Source organism: Zootoca vivipara, chromosome 6 (genome assembly GCF_965207765.1).
Source record: "Zootoca vivipara chromosome 6, rZooViv2.hap1.1, whole genome shotgun sequence".
NCBI lineage: Eukaryota > Metazoa > Chordata > Lepidosauria > Squamata > Lacertidae > Zootoca > Zootoca vivipara.
Window position 1 is genome coordinate 3,648,504 of NC_142589.1, and position 17,640 is coordinate 3,666,143.

Consider the following 17,640-nt stretch of genomic DNA (forward strand, 5'->3'; position numbering starts at 1 on the left):
TGGATACTGCCTGGACTTTAACTCTCAAACAAAGGGGGGGCAATGCTGCTCCCCTCACGTCAGGCTTGTGGTCTTCCCATAGTGAGAGCAGTGAGAGCAGGATGCTGGACCAGATAGACCTTTCATAAGAACAAAGGAGAGCCTACTGGATCAGGCTAATAGCCCATCTAGTCCAGCATCCTGTTCTCACAGTGGTCAACCAGATTCCTGTGGGAAACCTGCAGGCAGGATTTGAGCATAAGAGCCCTCTCACCTTGTACAGCTTCCATAGGTTAACTATGCACTGCATGAATAAGCCCTTTCTTCTGTCTGTCTTGAACTGTTCCACGTCCATCTTGGGATGTCCATGAGCTCTAATGTTGTGAGAGAGGCAGATAAACTTTTCTCTACCCACTTCTTCCATGCCAGACATAATTTTTGGAACTTCCATCATATTGCCACTTACCTTTTCTTTAGACTAAAAAGTCCCAAACACTGCAACGTTTTCTCATATGGGAGTCGCTCAGCCCCCTTGACAACTTTTACCTGATCCAGCAGGACTCTTACATTCTTAAAACTTCATTTTTTTGAAATCCGACTTTTCCAAAATGGCACACATACTACAAACATTACATTTTCGCTCCTCCTTTTTTCTTCAAGGAGCTTTTTAGTCCCCTCCACTCCTTTCACAATAGCAGTGATACGTGGTCTCCCTTCCAACTCCACAATTCCAAGACCTTATGGTTCCATGTATGGTAGCTGGAGGGGAGAGACACCAAGAAGACCTGAGCATGCTGTGGGAAGAGAAGGTGAGATTTGGGGATGGAAAAATAAAGTCAAGTGGAAGGTGCTTGGCTGTTAGCCAGCCTAGCCTGAGAATTGGCTAATGAACCTATTGCAATGCGGGCCCCAAAATGAGAATCCATTCTTATATATAGATCGCCTGAACATCCAACAGGGCATCACAGCAGAGGCTATACAAAGAAGGAAAAGTCCATTCAGGAACTAAGTCAGAGAGGAAAGAGGTGACTTGTTATAAATGAGGAACAGCTCCTTCATTAGGGAGATTGGAAACTGAGTCACACTTTTGATGGAGACGCATTGCAGGGAGGTTCAGGTTGCTTAGGGAGGAAGCGTGTTGGAATAGTAGCTCAAACTCTCCGACACGGTTTTAGAGTCACTGCGGGAGGAGCCGTTGGAGGTCAGATCCACGGAGAGGCGCTTGGTTTTGCTGCTGGCATCAAGCTCCTCCTCTGGGTTGCCAGCGATGGAGGAGACCGTCGTTTCCATCCGGCTGACCTTGTACATGCTGCTCTGTGTCTGGAGGTACCTGGCTGACTTCATCTCCAGCCCTTCGTATTTGCTGGCTCTGATGAAAGGGCACCACCGGAAGGCATGCTTGAAGCCAATCCGGAACCTGGGAAGACAAATAGTAGAATCATAGAATTGCAGAGTTGGAAGCAACTCAAAGGGTCATCTAGTCCAACCCCCTGCAAATGGGGTCAGCTGTGTTAGAACCCAGCCTGTGGCATTTAAGACATGGGTCATAGCCAGGATTTTCTATATGGTACAGGCACACCAGATCCATTTTGTACACCCAGTCCCATTTTCTTCCTCTTTATAACCTTTGCACTGAAACATTTAAATTTTCCGGGCCAAATACTGTACCAAAGAAAAGAAAAGAAAAGAAAAGAAGCTGAGTTCCCTGAGCTCTGTAAAAATTGCATAAATTAAGAAAATTTGCATAATTGATATTTTTCTTTAAAATAATCAAAGTATTTATTTAAGAATTTTGACAAGAAAGAGAAAAGAGAAAAAGATGAAATAAAAATCAAGAGAATATAAAATACTCATAACTGAAAAACAATGATATACAAATAATAGAAATGTATCCATTCACATTGTAGAAACAGTGGCCCTAATTACATGAATCTGGAATTAAACATACTAGTTCACACAAGCTCCCCAGAGGGCCAAATGCAAAATTGATCTTAACTTTCATGAGTGATTCTGCCATTTCTGCTATTTTATATAATTTATACTGGCTGGGAGGAAGGAAGGAAGGAAGGAAGGAAGGAAGGAAGGAAGGAAGGAAGGAAGGAAGGAAAGAAAGAAAGAAAGAAAGAAAGAAAGAAAGAAAGAAAGAAAGAAAGAAAGAAAGAAAGAAAGAAAGTTCTGCATTTGTAAGAAACAGAACTTTTAGTGTGGCAGCACTTACATTCTAGAACTCCCTGCCTATTGACATCAGACAGGCATCTTTGCTGTATCTTTTGGGCACCTGCTAAGAACATTTTTGTTTGGACAAGCCTGATATGTAGAATGTTGACATGAGGTTTAATCTTGTTTTTAGCTTATTGTTGAATTTAATTCCTTAAAATGTTTTAGTTGTTTTCACTGATAATTTTATTGTTTCATTCTTTTTGCAAATCATTTTGAGGTTTTATTACAGTATATAATATTATGAAATTCTGGATTGCATACTCTTGATCCCTGGACAGTTATTTACAGAGAAATGAACAATATTCTGCACCACTCACAGCAAAAAGCCAATCTCCAAAAGGGGTGGTGGTGTTTTGATATGTACAAATCTGCTTTTGCAACTCAAACCTGAGCATTAGCTGAACCCGTTGCAATACATCGCAGCGACATGGATCTTACCTGTCATTGAGGCAGCAGTAAATAATAGGGTTGTACATGGTGGAGCTCATGGCCAGCCACAAGATAGCTAGGTAGATCTGCTGGATGTACTTTTGCTCGTACCATTCTGGCTTGAAATGATTGAGGAGGAAGTAGATGTGGAAAGGCAGCCAGCAGATGGCAAAGGTGCACACCACAATGATCATCATCTTGACAACCTGTCAGAGAAGGACAGCCTTTTACAGTGACAGCATCAGCTAGCATTTAGAGGCAGTCAAAACTAAGAGGTGACCGGCCCATTCATACCAGCTAGCAGGGGCTTTGGGTAAGCACTACAGGGAAATCTCAGCGGGAAGAGTCAGAAGCATGTGTAATCGTCCTGGGGGTATTTGCTCTTTCAGAGGTGACCCACAAACAATGTGATCTTTCCAGAGCCTTATCTCTGTGTCAGCATGTGTCCTGCGAGGAATGAATGTTGCCCACATTGACCTGACTTTAAGGTCTGGTCAACGCTAACCCAACCAGCTCTATTTCTTATTGAGCTCCTCGTGCCTCTTTTCAAGAAGCACTGTGGATAATTCTGGCCACCCGTGCTCCTTTCTGGGATCTCCCAGTTCCCACTCCATTGGAAACATCAACACCTCCAAGCACTGGTTTCCCGACTAACTTTGCACATTCTCTTCCTCTTACAACCTCCTCAGAGGACTTGTCAGCCAGCCCCTGTTCTCTGTCTCCAGGGGAGTGGCATGCCCTTGGCCACAGAGTGACCATCTTCCTTGCTAAAAGGTGTGGCCCACAGCTTCTTGCAAAACCTAAGCTCTCCCTCCCTCATGTTTAGAAGTGCCCAGAGCAAATGGAAGATGTGTCTGACATCATTCTGGAACCTCTGAAATGAAATGACCCTTGTGGCAAATGAGATCTGGCCTGGCGTTCCTGCGTGACTTGCAAAATATCTTCGGGAGAAGAAAAGGCTAAGGAGTAAATAATGCATGAATCCAGAGTGGAGTCCCTAAGACAGTTTGATGGCGCCTTGCATGCCTCCTTCCCATATCACCTGCAGCCAAGCTGGTGCCAAATGTCTTGCTCTGCTTTCCATTGGACTACACCAGCGAGGCTGGAGGCACACTCCATTGTCTCTTGAGACAGATGGATGCCAATAAGCAGGCAGTGGAGAAAAGCATTAGACCAGGCATCCCCAAACTGCGGCCCTCCAGATGTTTTGGCCTACAACTCCCATGATCCCTAGCTAACAGGACCAGTGGTCAGGGAAGATGGGAATTGTAGTCCAAAACATCTGGAGGGCCGAAGTTTGGGGATGCCTGCATTAGACCATGAGATCTGTGGAAGTGACGCAACCTCTTGGCTAAGAGTTGTTGACTAACCCAACATCACCCAGTGAGTTTCACGGCTGAGAGGGGATTTAAACCCAGGTATGTGAGGCCCTCCTGTGAGACTTTACAACTACAGTATACCACACGGGCTCCACCATCAACTTATCTTGTCACCATTTGGGGATCTAACCTAGACTGGGACTGGTTCATCTGAGGTAGCCTGGATTTTTTCTTCCCACTCTGTTCAAACTCTGTTTTGATTCTTCAGTGGCACTTACCTTGCGCTTGGCAGACACTTGCTCCTGGTAGCGGTCTGAAGTGTCCCCTGGGATCTCACTGGCCCATAGTGTAATACCGACCATGGTATAGGCGTAGCCTATCACTAGGAGTGGCAGGACATAGCTTAGCACCATCACACCAAAGTGGTACCTGGAATGAGTTGAAGAGCTTTAAAAATCATACTACAAGTGGCTATTTGAGGGCCTGAGTGTCCTGGGGCTACCTTCCCCTGAGCCCAAAAGTCTGTGGATCAGCTACAGTGCTTTCATAGCAAAGACAGGACTGCATGGGCATGGCTTAGGATGGGTCTACCCCAGGCTTAGTCCACCTTCTGCAAAGCAAGAGCAATCATCATACAGTTTTTGGCAACACACCTAGGAACCTGGAGAAAGGTTTGCAAATCACTTTCACTTGAAGGAGCGTCTCCACCCCTGTCATTCGGCCCATACACTGAAATCCAGCTCTGAGGACCTTGCGAAAAGTGAGGTTACAGGGAACCAGGCAGAAGGCCTTCTCAGTAGTGGCACCCACCCTGTGGAACACCATCCCATCAGATGTCAAGGAGATAAGTAACTATACAAGCTAGTTGGGCCAATGGTCTGACTTGGTATAAAGCAGGTTCCTATGATCCCATCCACCGTCAGCATCTGGAGGTCAGACTGAGCAGACCCTTGGTCACATGATTCCCTACAATGGTGAGATGTGTTTTTATTTAAATTATAGCAATTTGTTTCTAAATGTGCATCCATACATAAAAATTAGCAAACGCAAATCGGTATCCTCTTCTGTCCTCTTATTTGGCACTGCATTTTCCCCCTCCCCCCTTTTTTTGAGGGGGGGCAGGTAGCGTGATGCATTAAGTGGCCACCCTATGAGGAATGGAAGAACAACAACAATTTTATTATTTTTACCCCGTCCATCTGACTGGGTTGCCCCAGCCACTTGGGGTGGCTTCCAGCATATACAGAAACATAATAAAACATCAAACATTAAAAACTTCTCTGTACAGGGCTGCCTTCAGGAGTCTTCTAAAGCTTGTATAGTGTGCAGCATGCATGCAGGGCAACACCTTCTCATTTCATCTCCTGCTAGGGAATGTCTGGCAGTAGCATTCCAGGCAGGAACATTCTCTAGCAGGAGATGAAATGAGAAGGTGTTGCCCTGCATGCATGCTGCACACACCTCCCCTGCCAAAACCTTGCTTACTGGGGTTGCACATTTGCAGCTTCTGGGTTGCACGAGAGAGGCAGGGAGGCATGCCATAGAGGCACCCATTGGATTCTCCTGCCTCAGTCTGCCTCACGGGTGGGCTGGCCCTGTTCCCTAGCCCTACCTGGAGATCCCATCGGGGATTGAACCTGGGACCTTCTGCATGCAAGCCTGATGCTCTCACACTCAGCTATGGCCCTATCCCAAGCCTTCCCCTCCAGCTCTCCCTTCTCAGGGCTCTTAACTTTAAACCAAACTTGGGTTGAGCAGTCATTCAAATAGTGAATAGTCTTCTGTAAAGTGGGACACATGGACACTCTAGTCCCCCACCAGTAAAAGCAACCAAGTAAAAGGACCATTGTCATTTTAATGTTTGCAGGTTCTTGGGTCCTCGTCTGTCTTAAAACATCGGGGTGTTTTTGACCCTCAACCCCCTCATTAGCTTCTTGACAAAGACACTACTAAAGCCTAGCGAGTCTCTGCCGACAAAAGTTCAGACTGGAGCTACTGAGCAGCTCAGGTTCAAACAAACTGTACCCCAATGTGCAAGGAGTCTCCCAAGAAGAGCTTTGAAGGATTTTGAAGGTCATCTTTGAATTAGCTTGCAAAAACTACTTTACAAAGCACTCTGCTGTAATCCAGCTTGTTCTTAGAAAATGCCTCCGGAACCAAACACCACATGCTCACCTACAATCTCTTGCTCACTACAAATTCATTCACAAATATAAACCCCTAAACTGTAATCAGTCCTAAGGCTTGGTTTCTGGCAAGTTTTCTTAACAGCTCTTTCTCCCTGATAATGCTGGTTTCCCTTTACATGAAAGTTGTTTGTTATGCTGAAGTCTTCCAAAAACCCTGGTGTCATATTGCTGCGATACTGATTTATGATAACAGATGAAGCAGATCACACAGGCCTATCAAGGCCAGCACTGTCAATTACCCTTCCAGCTCTCTCTGTTCTAGTTATAATCCTTTCAGCTGGAGAGGGAAGCAGCCCAGGGGGGGTTAGGATAGGGGCCCTGCTGCTGAGCTATGCCCCTGCTTTGCTGCCAAGTCCACATATTCACGGACTTTTTCTGGACAAATGATCTCTCCAGGGAAAACCAGTTCCTAAAACCATCAATAATTCACTTTGAAACAGTGGCTGAAGGAAATATTGTCCTTGAGCCAAAAGTGGGACTCATAGATCAAAGGCACTGTTACATACCATTAGAACAAGAGAAGCTCCAATAATTAAGACACATCAGGGCTCAAGCTCAGATCCTGTTTCCAGTGCCATGATTCAGATGAGGGAGGATGTGAATTAATTCTTAAAAGAGTACTTCTGAGCATGTGCAGAACACGATTCCCTTGTCAGTGAGTAATGAAAGCCAATCCTAAGACTTTTATAAAGTTAAACCAGAAGAGATTTTGCCTTAGCCCAGCCCACCAAGGTCCACAGGACAGGACACGCGATCCCTGAGCACAGCTATTTTAAGTGTTTATGCATTGTGTTTGTGGCAGGGGTGGGCAAACTTTGTCAGCTGAAGGGTCACACTGATGGTCAGCATCCCTCTAAACTCCCCCCCCATCTACACCTACAGACCACCCACATGTGTACCACGTATGCACATTCACCACACACACACACACCACGAGCAGTCACACAACACTCTCTGCCTGACATATACACCACAGACCACCTTTATCTCTGGCCTCACAGCTGTGGTGCTCAGCACCAAGATCTAAAAGAAAAGATCCCTCTGGCTGCTGTTCAGAAAGGATTGCTCAAAAGCAGGCAGGGGCACCTTATCGCCCGTTTTTGGGGCTGAGATAGGAAAATAAGGCACTTCTGCTGATCAGCATCTTCTGCAAGTCACTTCCTCCAACTTGCTAGGCTGGAACAGGAAGGTACAATTCATTGACCATGCTGAAAAAAGAAGCCAATGAGAGGCAGAAGCTACAAGGAGGCCTGCAACACCTCCTTCTGCCCATCTCATTGTTTTTTTAATCATTTCCTTAGCTGGGCAGCAGCTCCCCTGCTGATTCAGCACACTTTATCTCCACTGGCAGTCTGCTTCTGCATGCCAGTGGCTGGAAGTCACAAGGGAAAGAGAATACTCTCTCAACGCAGGTCCTTCTTGTGGGCTTCCCATAGGCACCTGGCTGGTCGCTGTGAGAACAGGAAGCTGGACTTGATGGGCCATTGGCACCATCCACCTGCAGGATTTTTTTTTTTTTTGCTCCTTTATTTATCTGTTGCTGGACTAAACAGTTCCCTAGCCTCACTGGTGCCGTTGAGTCAGAGCTGGTGGAAATGCAACACATAGACCCCGATCATTCTCCTGCTTGGGCAAGTCCTCACTCAATCTCTGTTGCCATCTGTAAAATGGGCAGCTGCATTGCAGCTGCTTGTTAGCCATATAACTCTTGCAAGAATTATAAATAGAATGCTCTCATGTTTTCTAACTGAAAAATATATGCCTAATTCAATTCTAAAAGTTATCTCTCCAAACAACCAGAGTATGTTCCACATCAATTTGGCTTGAACTGATTCACCAGGCGATGGGGAATTCATGAACAATATACAGCAACACATGTTTTACTCATCACCTGGGACCCGAAACTCCTTGAGTACGGCAAATGCGGTAATGTGAGACTGACCAGCATCAAGTTAAGAATAAATAAATGGTGGCATCACTCAGAGCTCAGACAATAGCTCCCTGTGGGATTGGAGTGTGCCAAAAGATATTTTGGGGCCAACCTGAAGTCACGCTCAGCGGATGTTATTCTGAACTTAGGAACTCCCTGGAGCCATGCGGTTGGGAGCGGACTGAGCTGTGCAGCAGCTGACCCTTGCTTGGACTCATCAAATGTCAGACTCTGCCAGGAATGAATCTGAGCTACGTCTCCACAGTGTGCAGCCACAGAATGGGAGTTTCATGCCAAGATTCAGCCTTCAGACATGCAAAATAAGGAGCAAGAAAGAAAGAGCCCAAAAGCGTGTCCTGTTTGCTTCTCTCTCCACTCTTGGGACTGGAATGAGAGCAAGCAGGGGGAAAGTGCTAGCTTACTTTCCTGTTCAATTTCTGCCCTATCATATACTTATAAAAAGATTTTATTGAAGCAAATAAAACAAGTCAATACAATAAAAATAACAGAAGTACAAAAAAGCAGCACAGTGGAAGAGACTTAATATTAGGTTGGTAAAGTACTTACAACCATTAGGAAAGCCAAATTTGACATCATATTGTGGAAAGGAAGCCCTGTGTGCCTGTATTTGCTGTATATAAGCTAAAATTCCACCAAACAACTTATAATTTTTCAGGGTCCCCCAAAGCCTTTGGCAACACATAATTTATGTGTCATTTTTTGCAGCTATTGCTAAGCTCCACATATTTATATACCAAAGCAAAAGTCGCAAATTCTGTAAGGTTTTCCATTTGGAGGCGACTGAGATTCTGGCAGCTACCAGCATCCGTGTCAAGAGTTCCCGAGAGCTGAAACCTTTCAAACAGCTGAGATGAGTGGACCCATATGCAGGTCAACCATCACTGATTGTGAGTAATTTGCAAATGGCTTGCTGAAGAAGAAAGGGGGAAAGAACACTTTGCCCCCATCCACAGATGAAAGGAAAAATGAGTCAGCGGCTGAGCAGTGTCACTGCAAAGCGCTAGGCCTTTGAAAGCTTCCTGTGACCACTGGTGCAAGCAAAGGGACCAAGCAAGAGGGGAAGGGTGAAGAAGGTCTGGCTCTGGCCTGCTGGCTGGATACATTTCCTCTCACTCTGGTCTGGATCATGCTTTTCATTGTGATTAAGAACTTAATGCACTTAGAGACCTTCCATATGTGCATGGGCGTACCCAGGATCAAAACTAGGGGGGGGCAAGGGGAGGGGCCAAGGCACGGAAGGGGAGGGGCCACAAAGTGGGCGGGAACAGCGAACTCGCGCTCCGCCGGGCTGTGCCCCTCCCTAGAAGCAGGGCTGGTGGGCGGAGGCGGAGCCCAGCCCAGCGGAGCGCGAGTTCAGCGTTCCTGCCCGCCGCACCACGCTCTCTGGTTCCCCGCCGCGCTTGGCCTTGCCAGAGGGCGTGACGGGGAGCTGGAGGGAGGGCGCAGCGCGGCGGGCGGGAACGGCGAACTCGCGCTCCGCCGGGCTGTGCCCCTCCCTAGCAGCAGGGCTGGTGGGCGGAGGCGGAGCCCAGCCCAGCGCGAGTTCGGCGTTCCCGCCCACCGCGCCGCGCTCCCTGGTTCCCCGCCGCGCTTGGCCTTGCCTGAGGGCGCGCCGGGGAGCTGGAGGGAGGGTGCGGCGCGGTGCGGCGGGAATGGCGAACTCGCGCTCCGCCGGGCTGTGCTCCGCCTCTGCCCACCAGCCCTGCTTCTAGAGTAGGGCAGCTGCCCTAACTTGCCGCATGGTGGGTACGCCCTTGCATATGTGCCTGACAGAAACATTTATATAGGCATAGGAGTAGAGTTGATGCTATTAGGAATCCCCCGCCTGCTGCTTTCCTTCTCGGCAGCTGACTTCCAATTAACCACCTTTCTGCAGAAGAGAAGCCAAGTCTTCCTTGGAGCTCTCCTGGGTCAAGAGAACTATTGAGCTACATGAGCCATGACCACTTTTCACTGCTGCTGCTGCTGCTGCTGCTATGCATCTTGGCTGACAGACTATCTTTGAATGGTTTGGTGCTAAAAGCCATTCAAACACATGCAGGAAGGAAGCTGCTGACACTCTGAAAGCAAGTCGTCACCAAAATAGAAATATATGCCCAGTTAGCAAACCATTTTGTAAATATATTATCCAAATCTTCTCTCCCGTCCCCCCATAATCTGCAGAATATTTAATTTACAGCATTCATTCATTCATTCATTCATTGCATTTATATCCCACCTTTTTCATTTAGCAGCTCAAGGTGGTGTACACAGTTCTCACCCCCCATCTCCTATCCAGGTAGGTTAGGCTGATAGGAAGTGACTGGCCCAAGGTTACCCAGTGAGCTTCATGGTGGGGATTTGAATCCTGATCTCCCAGGTCTTAGTCCAACATTCTAACCACTACACCACACTGGAACACCACAAGGAACCATTCTGAAAAGTTAGAATAGAGACAAGGATTTATTGAGTGTAAGGACTCATCCACACCAATAGCGTAGTGTGGGTTTCAAGCACCTAGGGCAAGGCAAGTATTGCACCCCTAACCCATGTTAGGGGCCAGCAGCTTCCTCTACAGAGCCAGGATAAGTTTCTATTTGCAGAGATACAGGTGTGTGTGTGTGACTCTCATTCTCCCTTGGCACTGCCCCCTTACCCCAACTCTTTCTTCTGATTGGTCTGCGGTTGATAACTCACTTGTTGTCTTATTCCATGTTGCCTTTGGCACCACCAGCAGGGGCGTTCCGAGGTGGGGGTGGGGGCGGTCCGCTCCGGGTGCCATTCCAAAGGGGGGTGGGGTGACAAAATTCCGACCCCCCGATTGGCAGCACTCCTGGGGCGTGCTGCGCGCCACACCCCCCACAGGCAGGGCACCACACTCCTGGGCCACGCACCATGCCCCCTGGGACAAGCGTTGCTCCAGGTACCGGAGCAGGTTGCTTCGCCTCAGAGCACCAGCTGGCAAGGGGGGAGTGGAGCTCTTCAGCCCCATCTCTTGATAGGCTAGGACAAAGGGGCAATAGCTCGGCAACCTACCCAAGTGGCAGTTGCGTTGCCACGTGAGCGTTGAACATGGCAGAGAACAGGACAGAGGATTGGTCAGCAGCGGGTATCTTTCTAAAGTGGAGGGTTCCCTAGCAACTGGGCATCACCAAAATCCACTCCTCAGTCTGCCCGCCTGAACTTCGGGAGATTTTCTGTGTGAAGGAGAGGGCACACAATTTTTTTTTAAAAAAAATTATTCAATTTTTCGTCTAAATACAATAACACTTAATAATAACAAAATAAAAATAAAATAAAATAAAATAAAGAAAAAAAGAACACCAAAAATCACTAAACAATACACACATAACTTTTAGACATCCAATTTTTCTTACTCATTGTCTTATGGACTTCCCCTCCCCCCTTACAGATTTTCACTTCATAATCCTCTTTAGCAATTTCATCCATCCTAATTTATTAATCATTTCATTTACAGTGGTACCTCGGTTTATGAACACAATTGGTTTCGGAAGTCTGTTCATAAACTGAAGCGTTCATAAACTGAAGTGAACTTTCCCATTGAAAGTAATGGAAAGTGAATTAATCCGTTCCAGACGGTCCACAGAGTACTTAAACTGAGGCGTTCATAAACTGAAGCGAACTTTCCCATTGAAAGTAATGTAAAGTGGATTAATCCGTTCCAGACGGGTCTGCAGAGTACTCAACCTGAAGCGTACTTAACCCGAAGCATGGGTGTAATTGGTTCTGGAAGTCTGTTCATAAACCGAAGCGTTCATAAACTGAAGCGAACTTTCCCATTGAAAGTAATGGAAAGTGAATTAATCCGTTCCAGATGGGTCCGCGGCGTTCATAAACCGAAAATTCATAAACCGAGGTGTTCATAAACCAAGGTTCCACTGTATTACTCTATCCTTATCTTCCTACCCCCCCACACTCCACTCCCAGGCATCCCCCTGCCACCAGGGAACCCCTAGGTGAAGTAGGCCAGGGGAAGCAGTCCTTTTTAAATATAATTGAAGCCCCCCGCCCCCATCCCGGCACCCCCCCGCCACCAGAAGGTCCAAGATGAGGGAGACAAATGAGGGCGGGGGGACACTCCCCCTTTGTTGTTTAGTCATTTAGTCGTGTCCGACTCTTCGTGACCCCATGGACCAGAGCACGCCAGGCACTCCTGTCTTCCACTGCCTCCCCTAAAAATGCAATAATTAACATATTCTACTTTACATTTTATTTTTCTAAACCATTAAAAAAACCTTACAATAATATTTTCTTCCTTTTAGCCTATACACCCCTTCCAAATTTCTCCATACAACAATATTTAAACTAATTCTCCAATTCCATTTAAATTATTCTCACTTTTCTTCCATCCGCTCATAACTGCATCTCCAAAATCCAACATTTCTATCCTTAAATTTTTACCCCACTCCGATTCTCCAGTGTGTCTCCCCCCATCACCCACCTCCTCACCCCCCATATCACCCCTTTATTCCCTTTGGCTCTCTCCTGACAGTCCCCTTTCTCTTTCCCCTTCCCAATACTACTTCTCCTCTCATCTGAGAATCAAATCCTCCTTTCTGGATGAAGGCAAAATCCATCTCTACATCTTTCTCCTCTAAGTCCTCCTTTCCATTCTGTAAATCATCTTTTTCTCCTTCATTTTCCATTTTCCCCCCTTCAGGTTTCAATTCAGAGTTTTAAAAACAATTTCCATTTTTTTCCACTTCACAGAGACATACTTTCAATTCCTGCTTGTTTTCCAAAATTAAAATTAGTATGTTCTCATAAAGACCATCTGTTATTGTGGCTGTCATCTCTCTAGCTTCAAGGTTGCAGTGGCGCAAAAACAGAAAATGGGGGGTGCATTCAGAGTATCAAAGTAAAAAAACGAAAGTGCTGAATATCCTTCGTTCAGAACATCACCATTAATTCCTGCAGCGCTGACAAGGGATGTCAATTTCGCATTCAAATCCCAAATTTCACAGGGCTTTATGATATAGTCAAATTCTTCCCCCCTTCCCCTGCATCTGGGGGGAAGATTCCAACCCTGCCTTTGGAGGTTTCACAACTTTTTAAAGCATTTTCTGGCTTCAGGCATACGTCCTTGCTTCCTAAATTCCTCAGTGGGTAGGGGCCAGCTTCTGTTGTTTTGAGTCCCTTTCCCGTGGCCAAATTTTCTTTGAATTATTTCAAATAAATCAGTACTCATGGTACAGTCCTTTTGGCTAAATTTCCTTCGGAAGAATTGAGCGCTTATTCCCCGCAGTCCTGCAGCTTCGCGCTGTCAAAGGAAATGGTCTTTGTCCGTATGCACTGCCACGCTGACCCCCTCGCTCTTGGGGGCTCAAAACAGAGCCTTGCCGGGTAGGGGGGAGGGCTTTTGCGCCCCGCTGGACGACTATGTCCCCAGAATGCTTAATCTGGGTTTGTTTTTTCAGGGGTCCGCTGCGCTGAAGCGGTTCCCCCACCTTTGATGCGATGTGGTCCACAAACCTCTGACTGCACAATGGCCTGCGCTCAACCGGAAACCAAGGGCACACACTTTAAAAATTTATTATTACTACTTTCATTATTACACAGCAGCGCGGTGCCCCCTGGTGGCCCAGTGCCCTGGCGCATTGCGCCACCCAGCCTTGCCTTAGAGCCGGCCCTGAGTGAAAGGTGATACTGTGTCATGCTTTATTATTTTTTAAGGCTATCTATTAAGCCTGCAAAGCTGCAGAGTGAGAGGAAAATATCACAGCATAACTTAATCAAGTTGTTTGGCAATCACAAAATAGCACGCTACAGATTAGTCTAGATGTGTTCTTTTTCATTTTGCAAATGAAAAGGGAGGAGGACAACTTAATTGGAGCAAGCTGCAAACGGTGGAAGCTCTCTCTTCCCAGGCTGAAACCATTTGATCAGCTAATAAAATTGGGACAGATTACACTTCAGTTTGAAAAACAGGGGGGTAAATGTTAAAAGGCAGTGGCACTAAATAACCAAGATCATCAGGGGATGGCGAAATGGAGCTAATTTGTAGTGACATCCACAGGCGTTTCACTGCATGTGTTGGAAAAGAGCTTTAAAGAGATAAAGGATGCAACTGCCTCTCTTTTGCTAGGGGAGGGGAAAGAGAGGTTGTCCGAGACATTTTCACCCACAGACCTGCTCAGCAGACACCTTTATCAAATGCCCTGACCTTTTTAGATATACAAGCAGTGGCCTGTTTTGTTTTGCTTGTTTACTTGGTGAGACATTGCTCATCAAATGTCAAGGCGATGGAGAAACATCACGAAGTCAAAGGCCATAATAACCAGGAAGACTGGTGAACACAGTTCACAGATGTTGCTCTAATCTAAAGTCTCCGTGCTTGAAGATTTTCACCATTGGAGATACATAAATTCTTCTCTGTTTCATAATCTATGTCAGCATTTTAGATCTCACAGGAGCACAGTGATTAAAGGTAAAGGTAAAGGGACCCCTGAACTGGTCCAGTCGTGACCGACTCTGGGGTTGTGCGCTCATCTCGCATTATTGGCCGAGGGAGCCGGCGTATAGCTTCCAGGTCATGTGGCCAGCATGACAAAGCTGCTTCTGGCAAACCAGAGCAGAACATGGAAACACCATTTACCTTCCCGCTGTAGCGGTTCCTATTTATCTACTTGCATTTTGACGTGCTTTCGAACTGCTAGGTTGGCAGGAGCTGGGACCAAGCAACGGGAGCTCACCCCGTCACAGGGATTTGAACCGCCGACCTTCTGATCAGCAAGCCCTAGGCTCAGTGGTTTAACCACAGCGCCACCTGGGTCCGGCACAGTGATTAGACACAATTTATTGCAGAGGCCATCTAGGTCAGTGTTTCCCAACCTTGTGCCTCCAGATGTTTTGGGACTACAACTCCCATCATCCCTAGCTAGCAAGACCAGTGGTCAGGAATGATGGGAATTGTAGTCCGAAAACATCTGGAGGCACAAGGTTGGGAAACACTGATTTAGGTCATCCAGTACCTATTTCAACCAAAACATTCACCCTAATCCTTGGGCTCAAGACAGTTGACTGAAGTTCAGTCAAATTTGCAGGTGACACCAAACTGGAGAGGTAACTGATAGCTCAGTAAATAGAATCAGGATTCAAGATGACCTTAACAGATTGGAGAACTGGACGTAAGCTAACAAAATGAATTTCCGTAGGGACAAATGTAAGGTTCTGCACTTAGGCAGGAAGAACCAGATGCACAAATATAGGATGGGGGACACCAGGCTTGCCAGCAGTACATTGTAAAAGGGATCTAGGGGTCTTAGTAGACCACAAGCTTAACATGAGTCAACAGAGGGGTGCAGCAGCAAAAAACACTAATGTGGGCAGTTCTCCTGCACAGGGTGCCAAGCCGAGGGAGCTCAAAATAACAAACAAACAAACAAACAAACAAACAAACAAATATTGTGAAAATAAGAAATATTTAGGAGGGGTGCCAAAAGTTGCCCTGGCTCAGGACATCATATTACCAAAGTCTGCTCTGACCATGCCAAGACCACCATCTTGTTTCTTGGTTGCTGTTTTGACTACAAAGCCACCACCTGTACTCACCACCTGACTTGCAAGTGAGTTTCAAATTTTATTGCTTTTGTGCTATTTTAGCACTGCTTTGCTTGACAACTGGTAGTTTTCCAGTGGGTTTTCTTTCCTGCTTCTTTTGATATATTACAATGCTGTTTTGCATGCATTTGTAGAAAAGCAGGATGAAAATAATAATAAAAAGAATAAATGAATGCTTTTCTATATTCTATATTATATACATAATGAAAGCTTTTCTATATGCATTGTTACATGATTGTGCGGTCATGACACACTCCCCTCCCTTTTGGGTTGTTTGGTGGGTTAGCGTATATTGATTTGGAGGCTAAAGTTTAGACACAGAAGTGCAACGCGTTCTGGCTGTCACAATGGAACCAACAGGCTGGATGCAAAACTCATCCTCGTTGAAAAAGCCAGAGGCTCCGGACTCCATGCCCCCAGAATTTTCCTGATATGATGCTGGATGACAGGGCTGGGAGTTGGAGGGGACTTTGGAAGGAGGTCATGAAAGCAGTACTGGTTAGAAGGGATGGGGGGGGGGAAGGGAAGACATTTGTTCTTCTGCTGCTGTGGGTTATCCTCATGGCATTTTTGCAATATTTATTAGGAGTATTTCTTTGGAGGGGAGTAATAGTCCCTTTATTTACAAATAGCCGCAGCCTCATACCCAACATTGCTCAGTAATTCTAAGATTAAACAAACCAGTGCCCTTTTGAAACGTTCAGTCCATCATTGCAATTCAAAATGGGATCCAGTTGTATCCAAACACAGGCATAAACCCAGCTCCTTGTTCTCAGGAACCATCATGCAAAAGTTATTTACAATGATGTGGGTTTGTGGGGTCTGGATGATGCCCAGTCCTTCCAATTCCTGGGGTCCTGCACCCAGGGAGGGATGTAATCTAACAGAGGAGTTTGCTGAGCTAATCAGCTAAGTTTCCTAGTAAGACAATTACCTTAGCTGGCCATTTATATTCCCTCCATCAGCATCCAAAAGGAGCTCAGTTGCAAGAGCTGCTACCACTAAGTGATGGGGCCCTCCAGGCTAATGGGTGGGCCTTTCCTCCATCCTGCACCACCCACTGCTAGCTAGGAGAACAATGGTGTGTATAGCATGTGAGGGCCAAGCTGGAAGCAGGCTGGAAACTGGAGACAAAGAGACCTGCTTGCTCTGCGCTGGATCCAAAGCTGTGACTAATGGAGAAGCAACATCTTTTGGGGTGTTAATGCTGTGAGTCCCACCACCTTATACTCAGGTTGTAGATATTTGTAAATGAAACCATACATCCTAAAGACACCACAGTCTCCACTGACCTTCACCCGAAGGAAACTGAACTTGAGTAAGTGCCTGAAACTGCTGGATTCTGTCTCCGCTTGGAGAGTGGGGTGGCATGGAACAATCTCTCAAGAGGTGTCCGAATGCAAAGCGAACAGATGAACAACTTGTCCAAAATATAAGGTAGGCTAAGTGAATGGACAAGGCATGAGCCCCTCCAAGGCTACAGATGATCCACCACTCTGAATCAGCTGGCTTCTGAATGCGGCCTTCATGCTCCCACCCTGTACATCACTGGATGCCCGGAGTGAAGCAGGCACAATTTGCTCATGCCCCACACTGTGACGTGTGAACATGGTGCTTTGTGTAACTTGTTCTATTTTATTGTGCTTGTGGAAATATAACATCTTGTTCCATCAAAAATGACTGCATGAATAAACCCTGCTTTACTCAGAACATTTAAAAAAATTATGGCTGACATTCAATTAAAAGAAATAGTGGTCTCTTGATTGTATGAATTATTGAATTTGCATATGCATAAAATAGTCTGAAGGGAGGAAAAATTGTTTTTCTAGATTTGCTGTCACCTTGGAAGATGAGAGCAAATCTTGCCCTCTGCTAAGATGATGTCAAATCTAACAAAAGAAAGTATTTGTTTTCCCTCGGAAGGGAAGAGAGACAGCTTCTTGCCATCTGCAGTTTTTAGAAGTAATGGTAGAAAACAGAATAAAACCTGCTA

The 17,640-nt window shown here is 46.1% G+C and overlaps 1 protein-coding gene across 1 annotated transcript in view; it reads right to left on the reverse strand.

The window, feature by feature from the left end:
- Positions 1–486: 486 nt before the first annotated feature.
- LOC118086868 (substance-P receptor) overlaps positions 487–17,640 on the reverse strand; it is a 55,795-nt gene continuing 38,641 nt past the window's right edge. The window contains exons 3-5 of the mRNA XM_035118867.3: positions 4,226–4,376; positions 2,638–2,834; positions 487–1,396 (exon numbers count right to left, since the gene is read on the reverse strand). Of these exons, the coding sequence (XP_034974758.1) occupies positions 1,102–1,396; positions 2,638–2,834; positions 4,226–4,376 (643 nt within the window). The 3' untranslated portion in view covers positions 487–1,101. The remainder of the gene's footprint in view (positions 1,397–2,637; positions 2,835–4,225; positions 4,377–17,640) is intronic.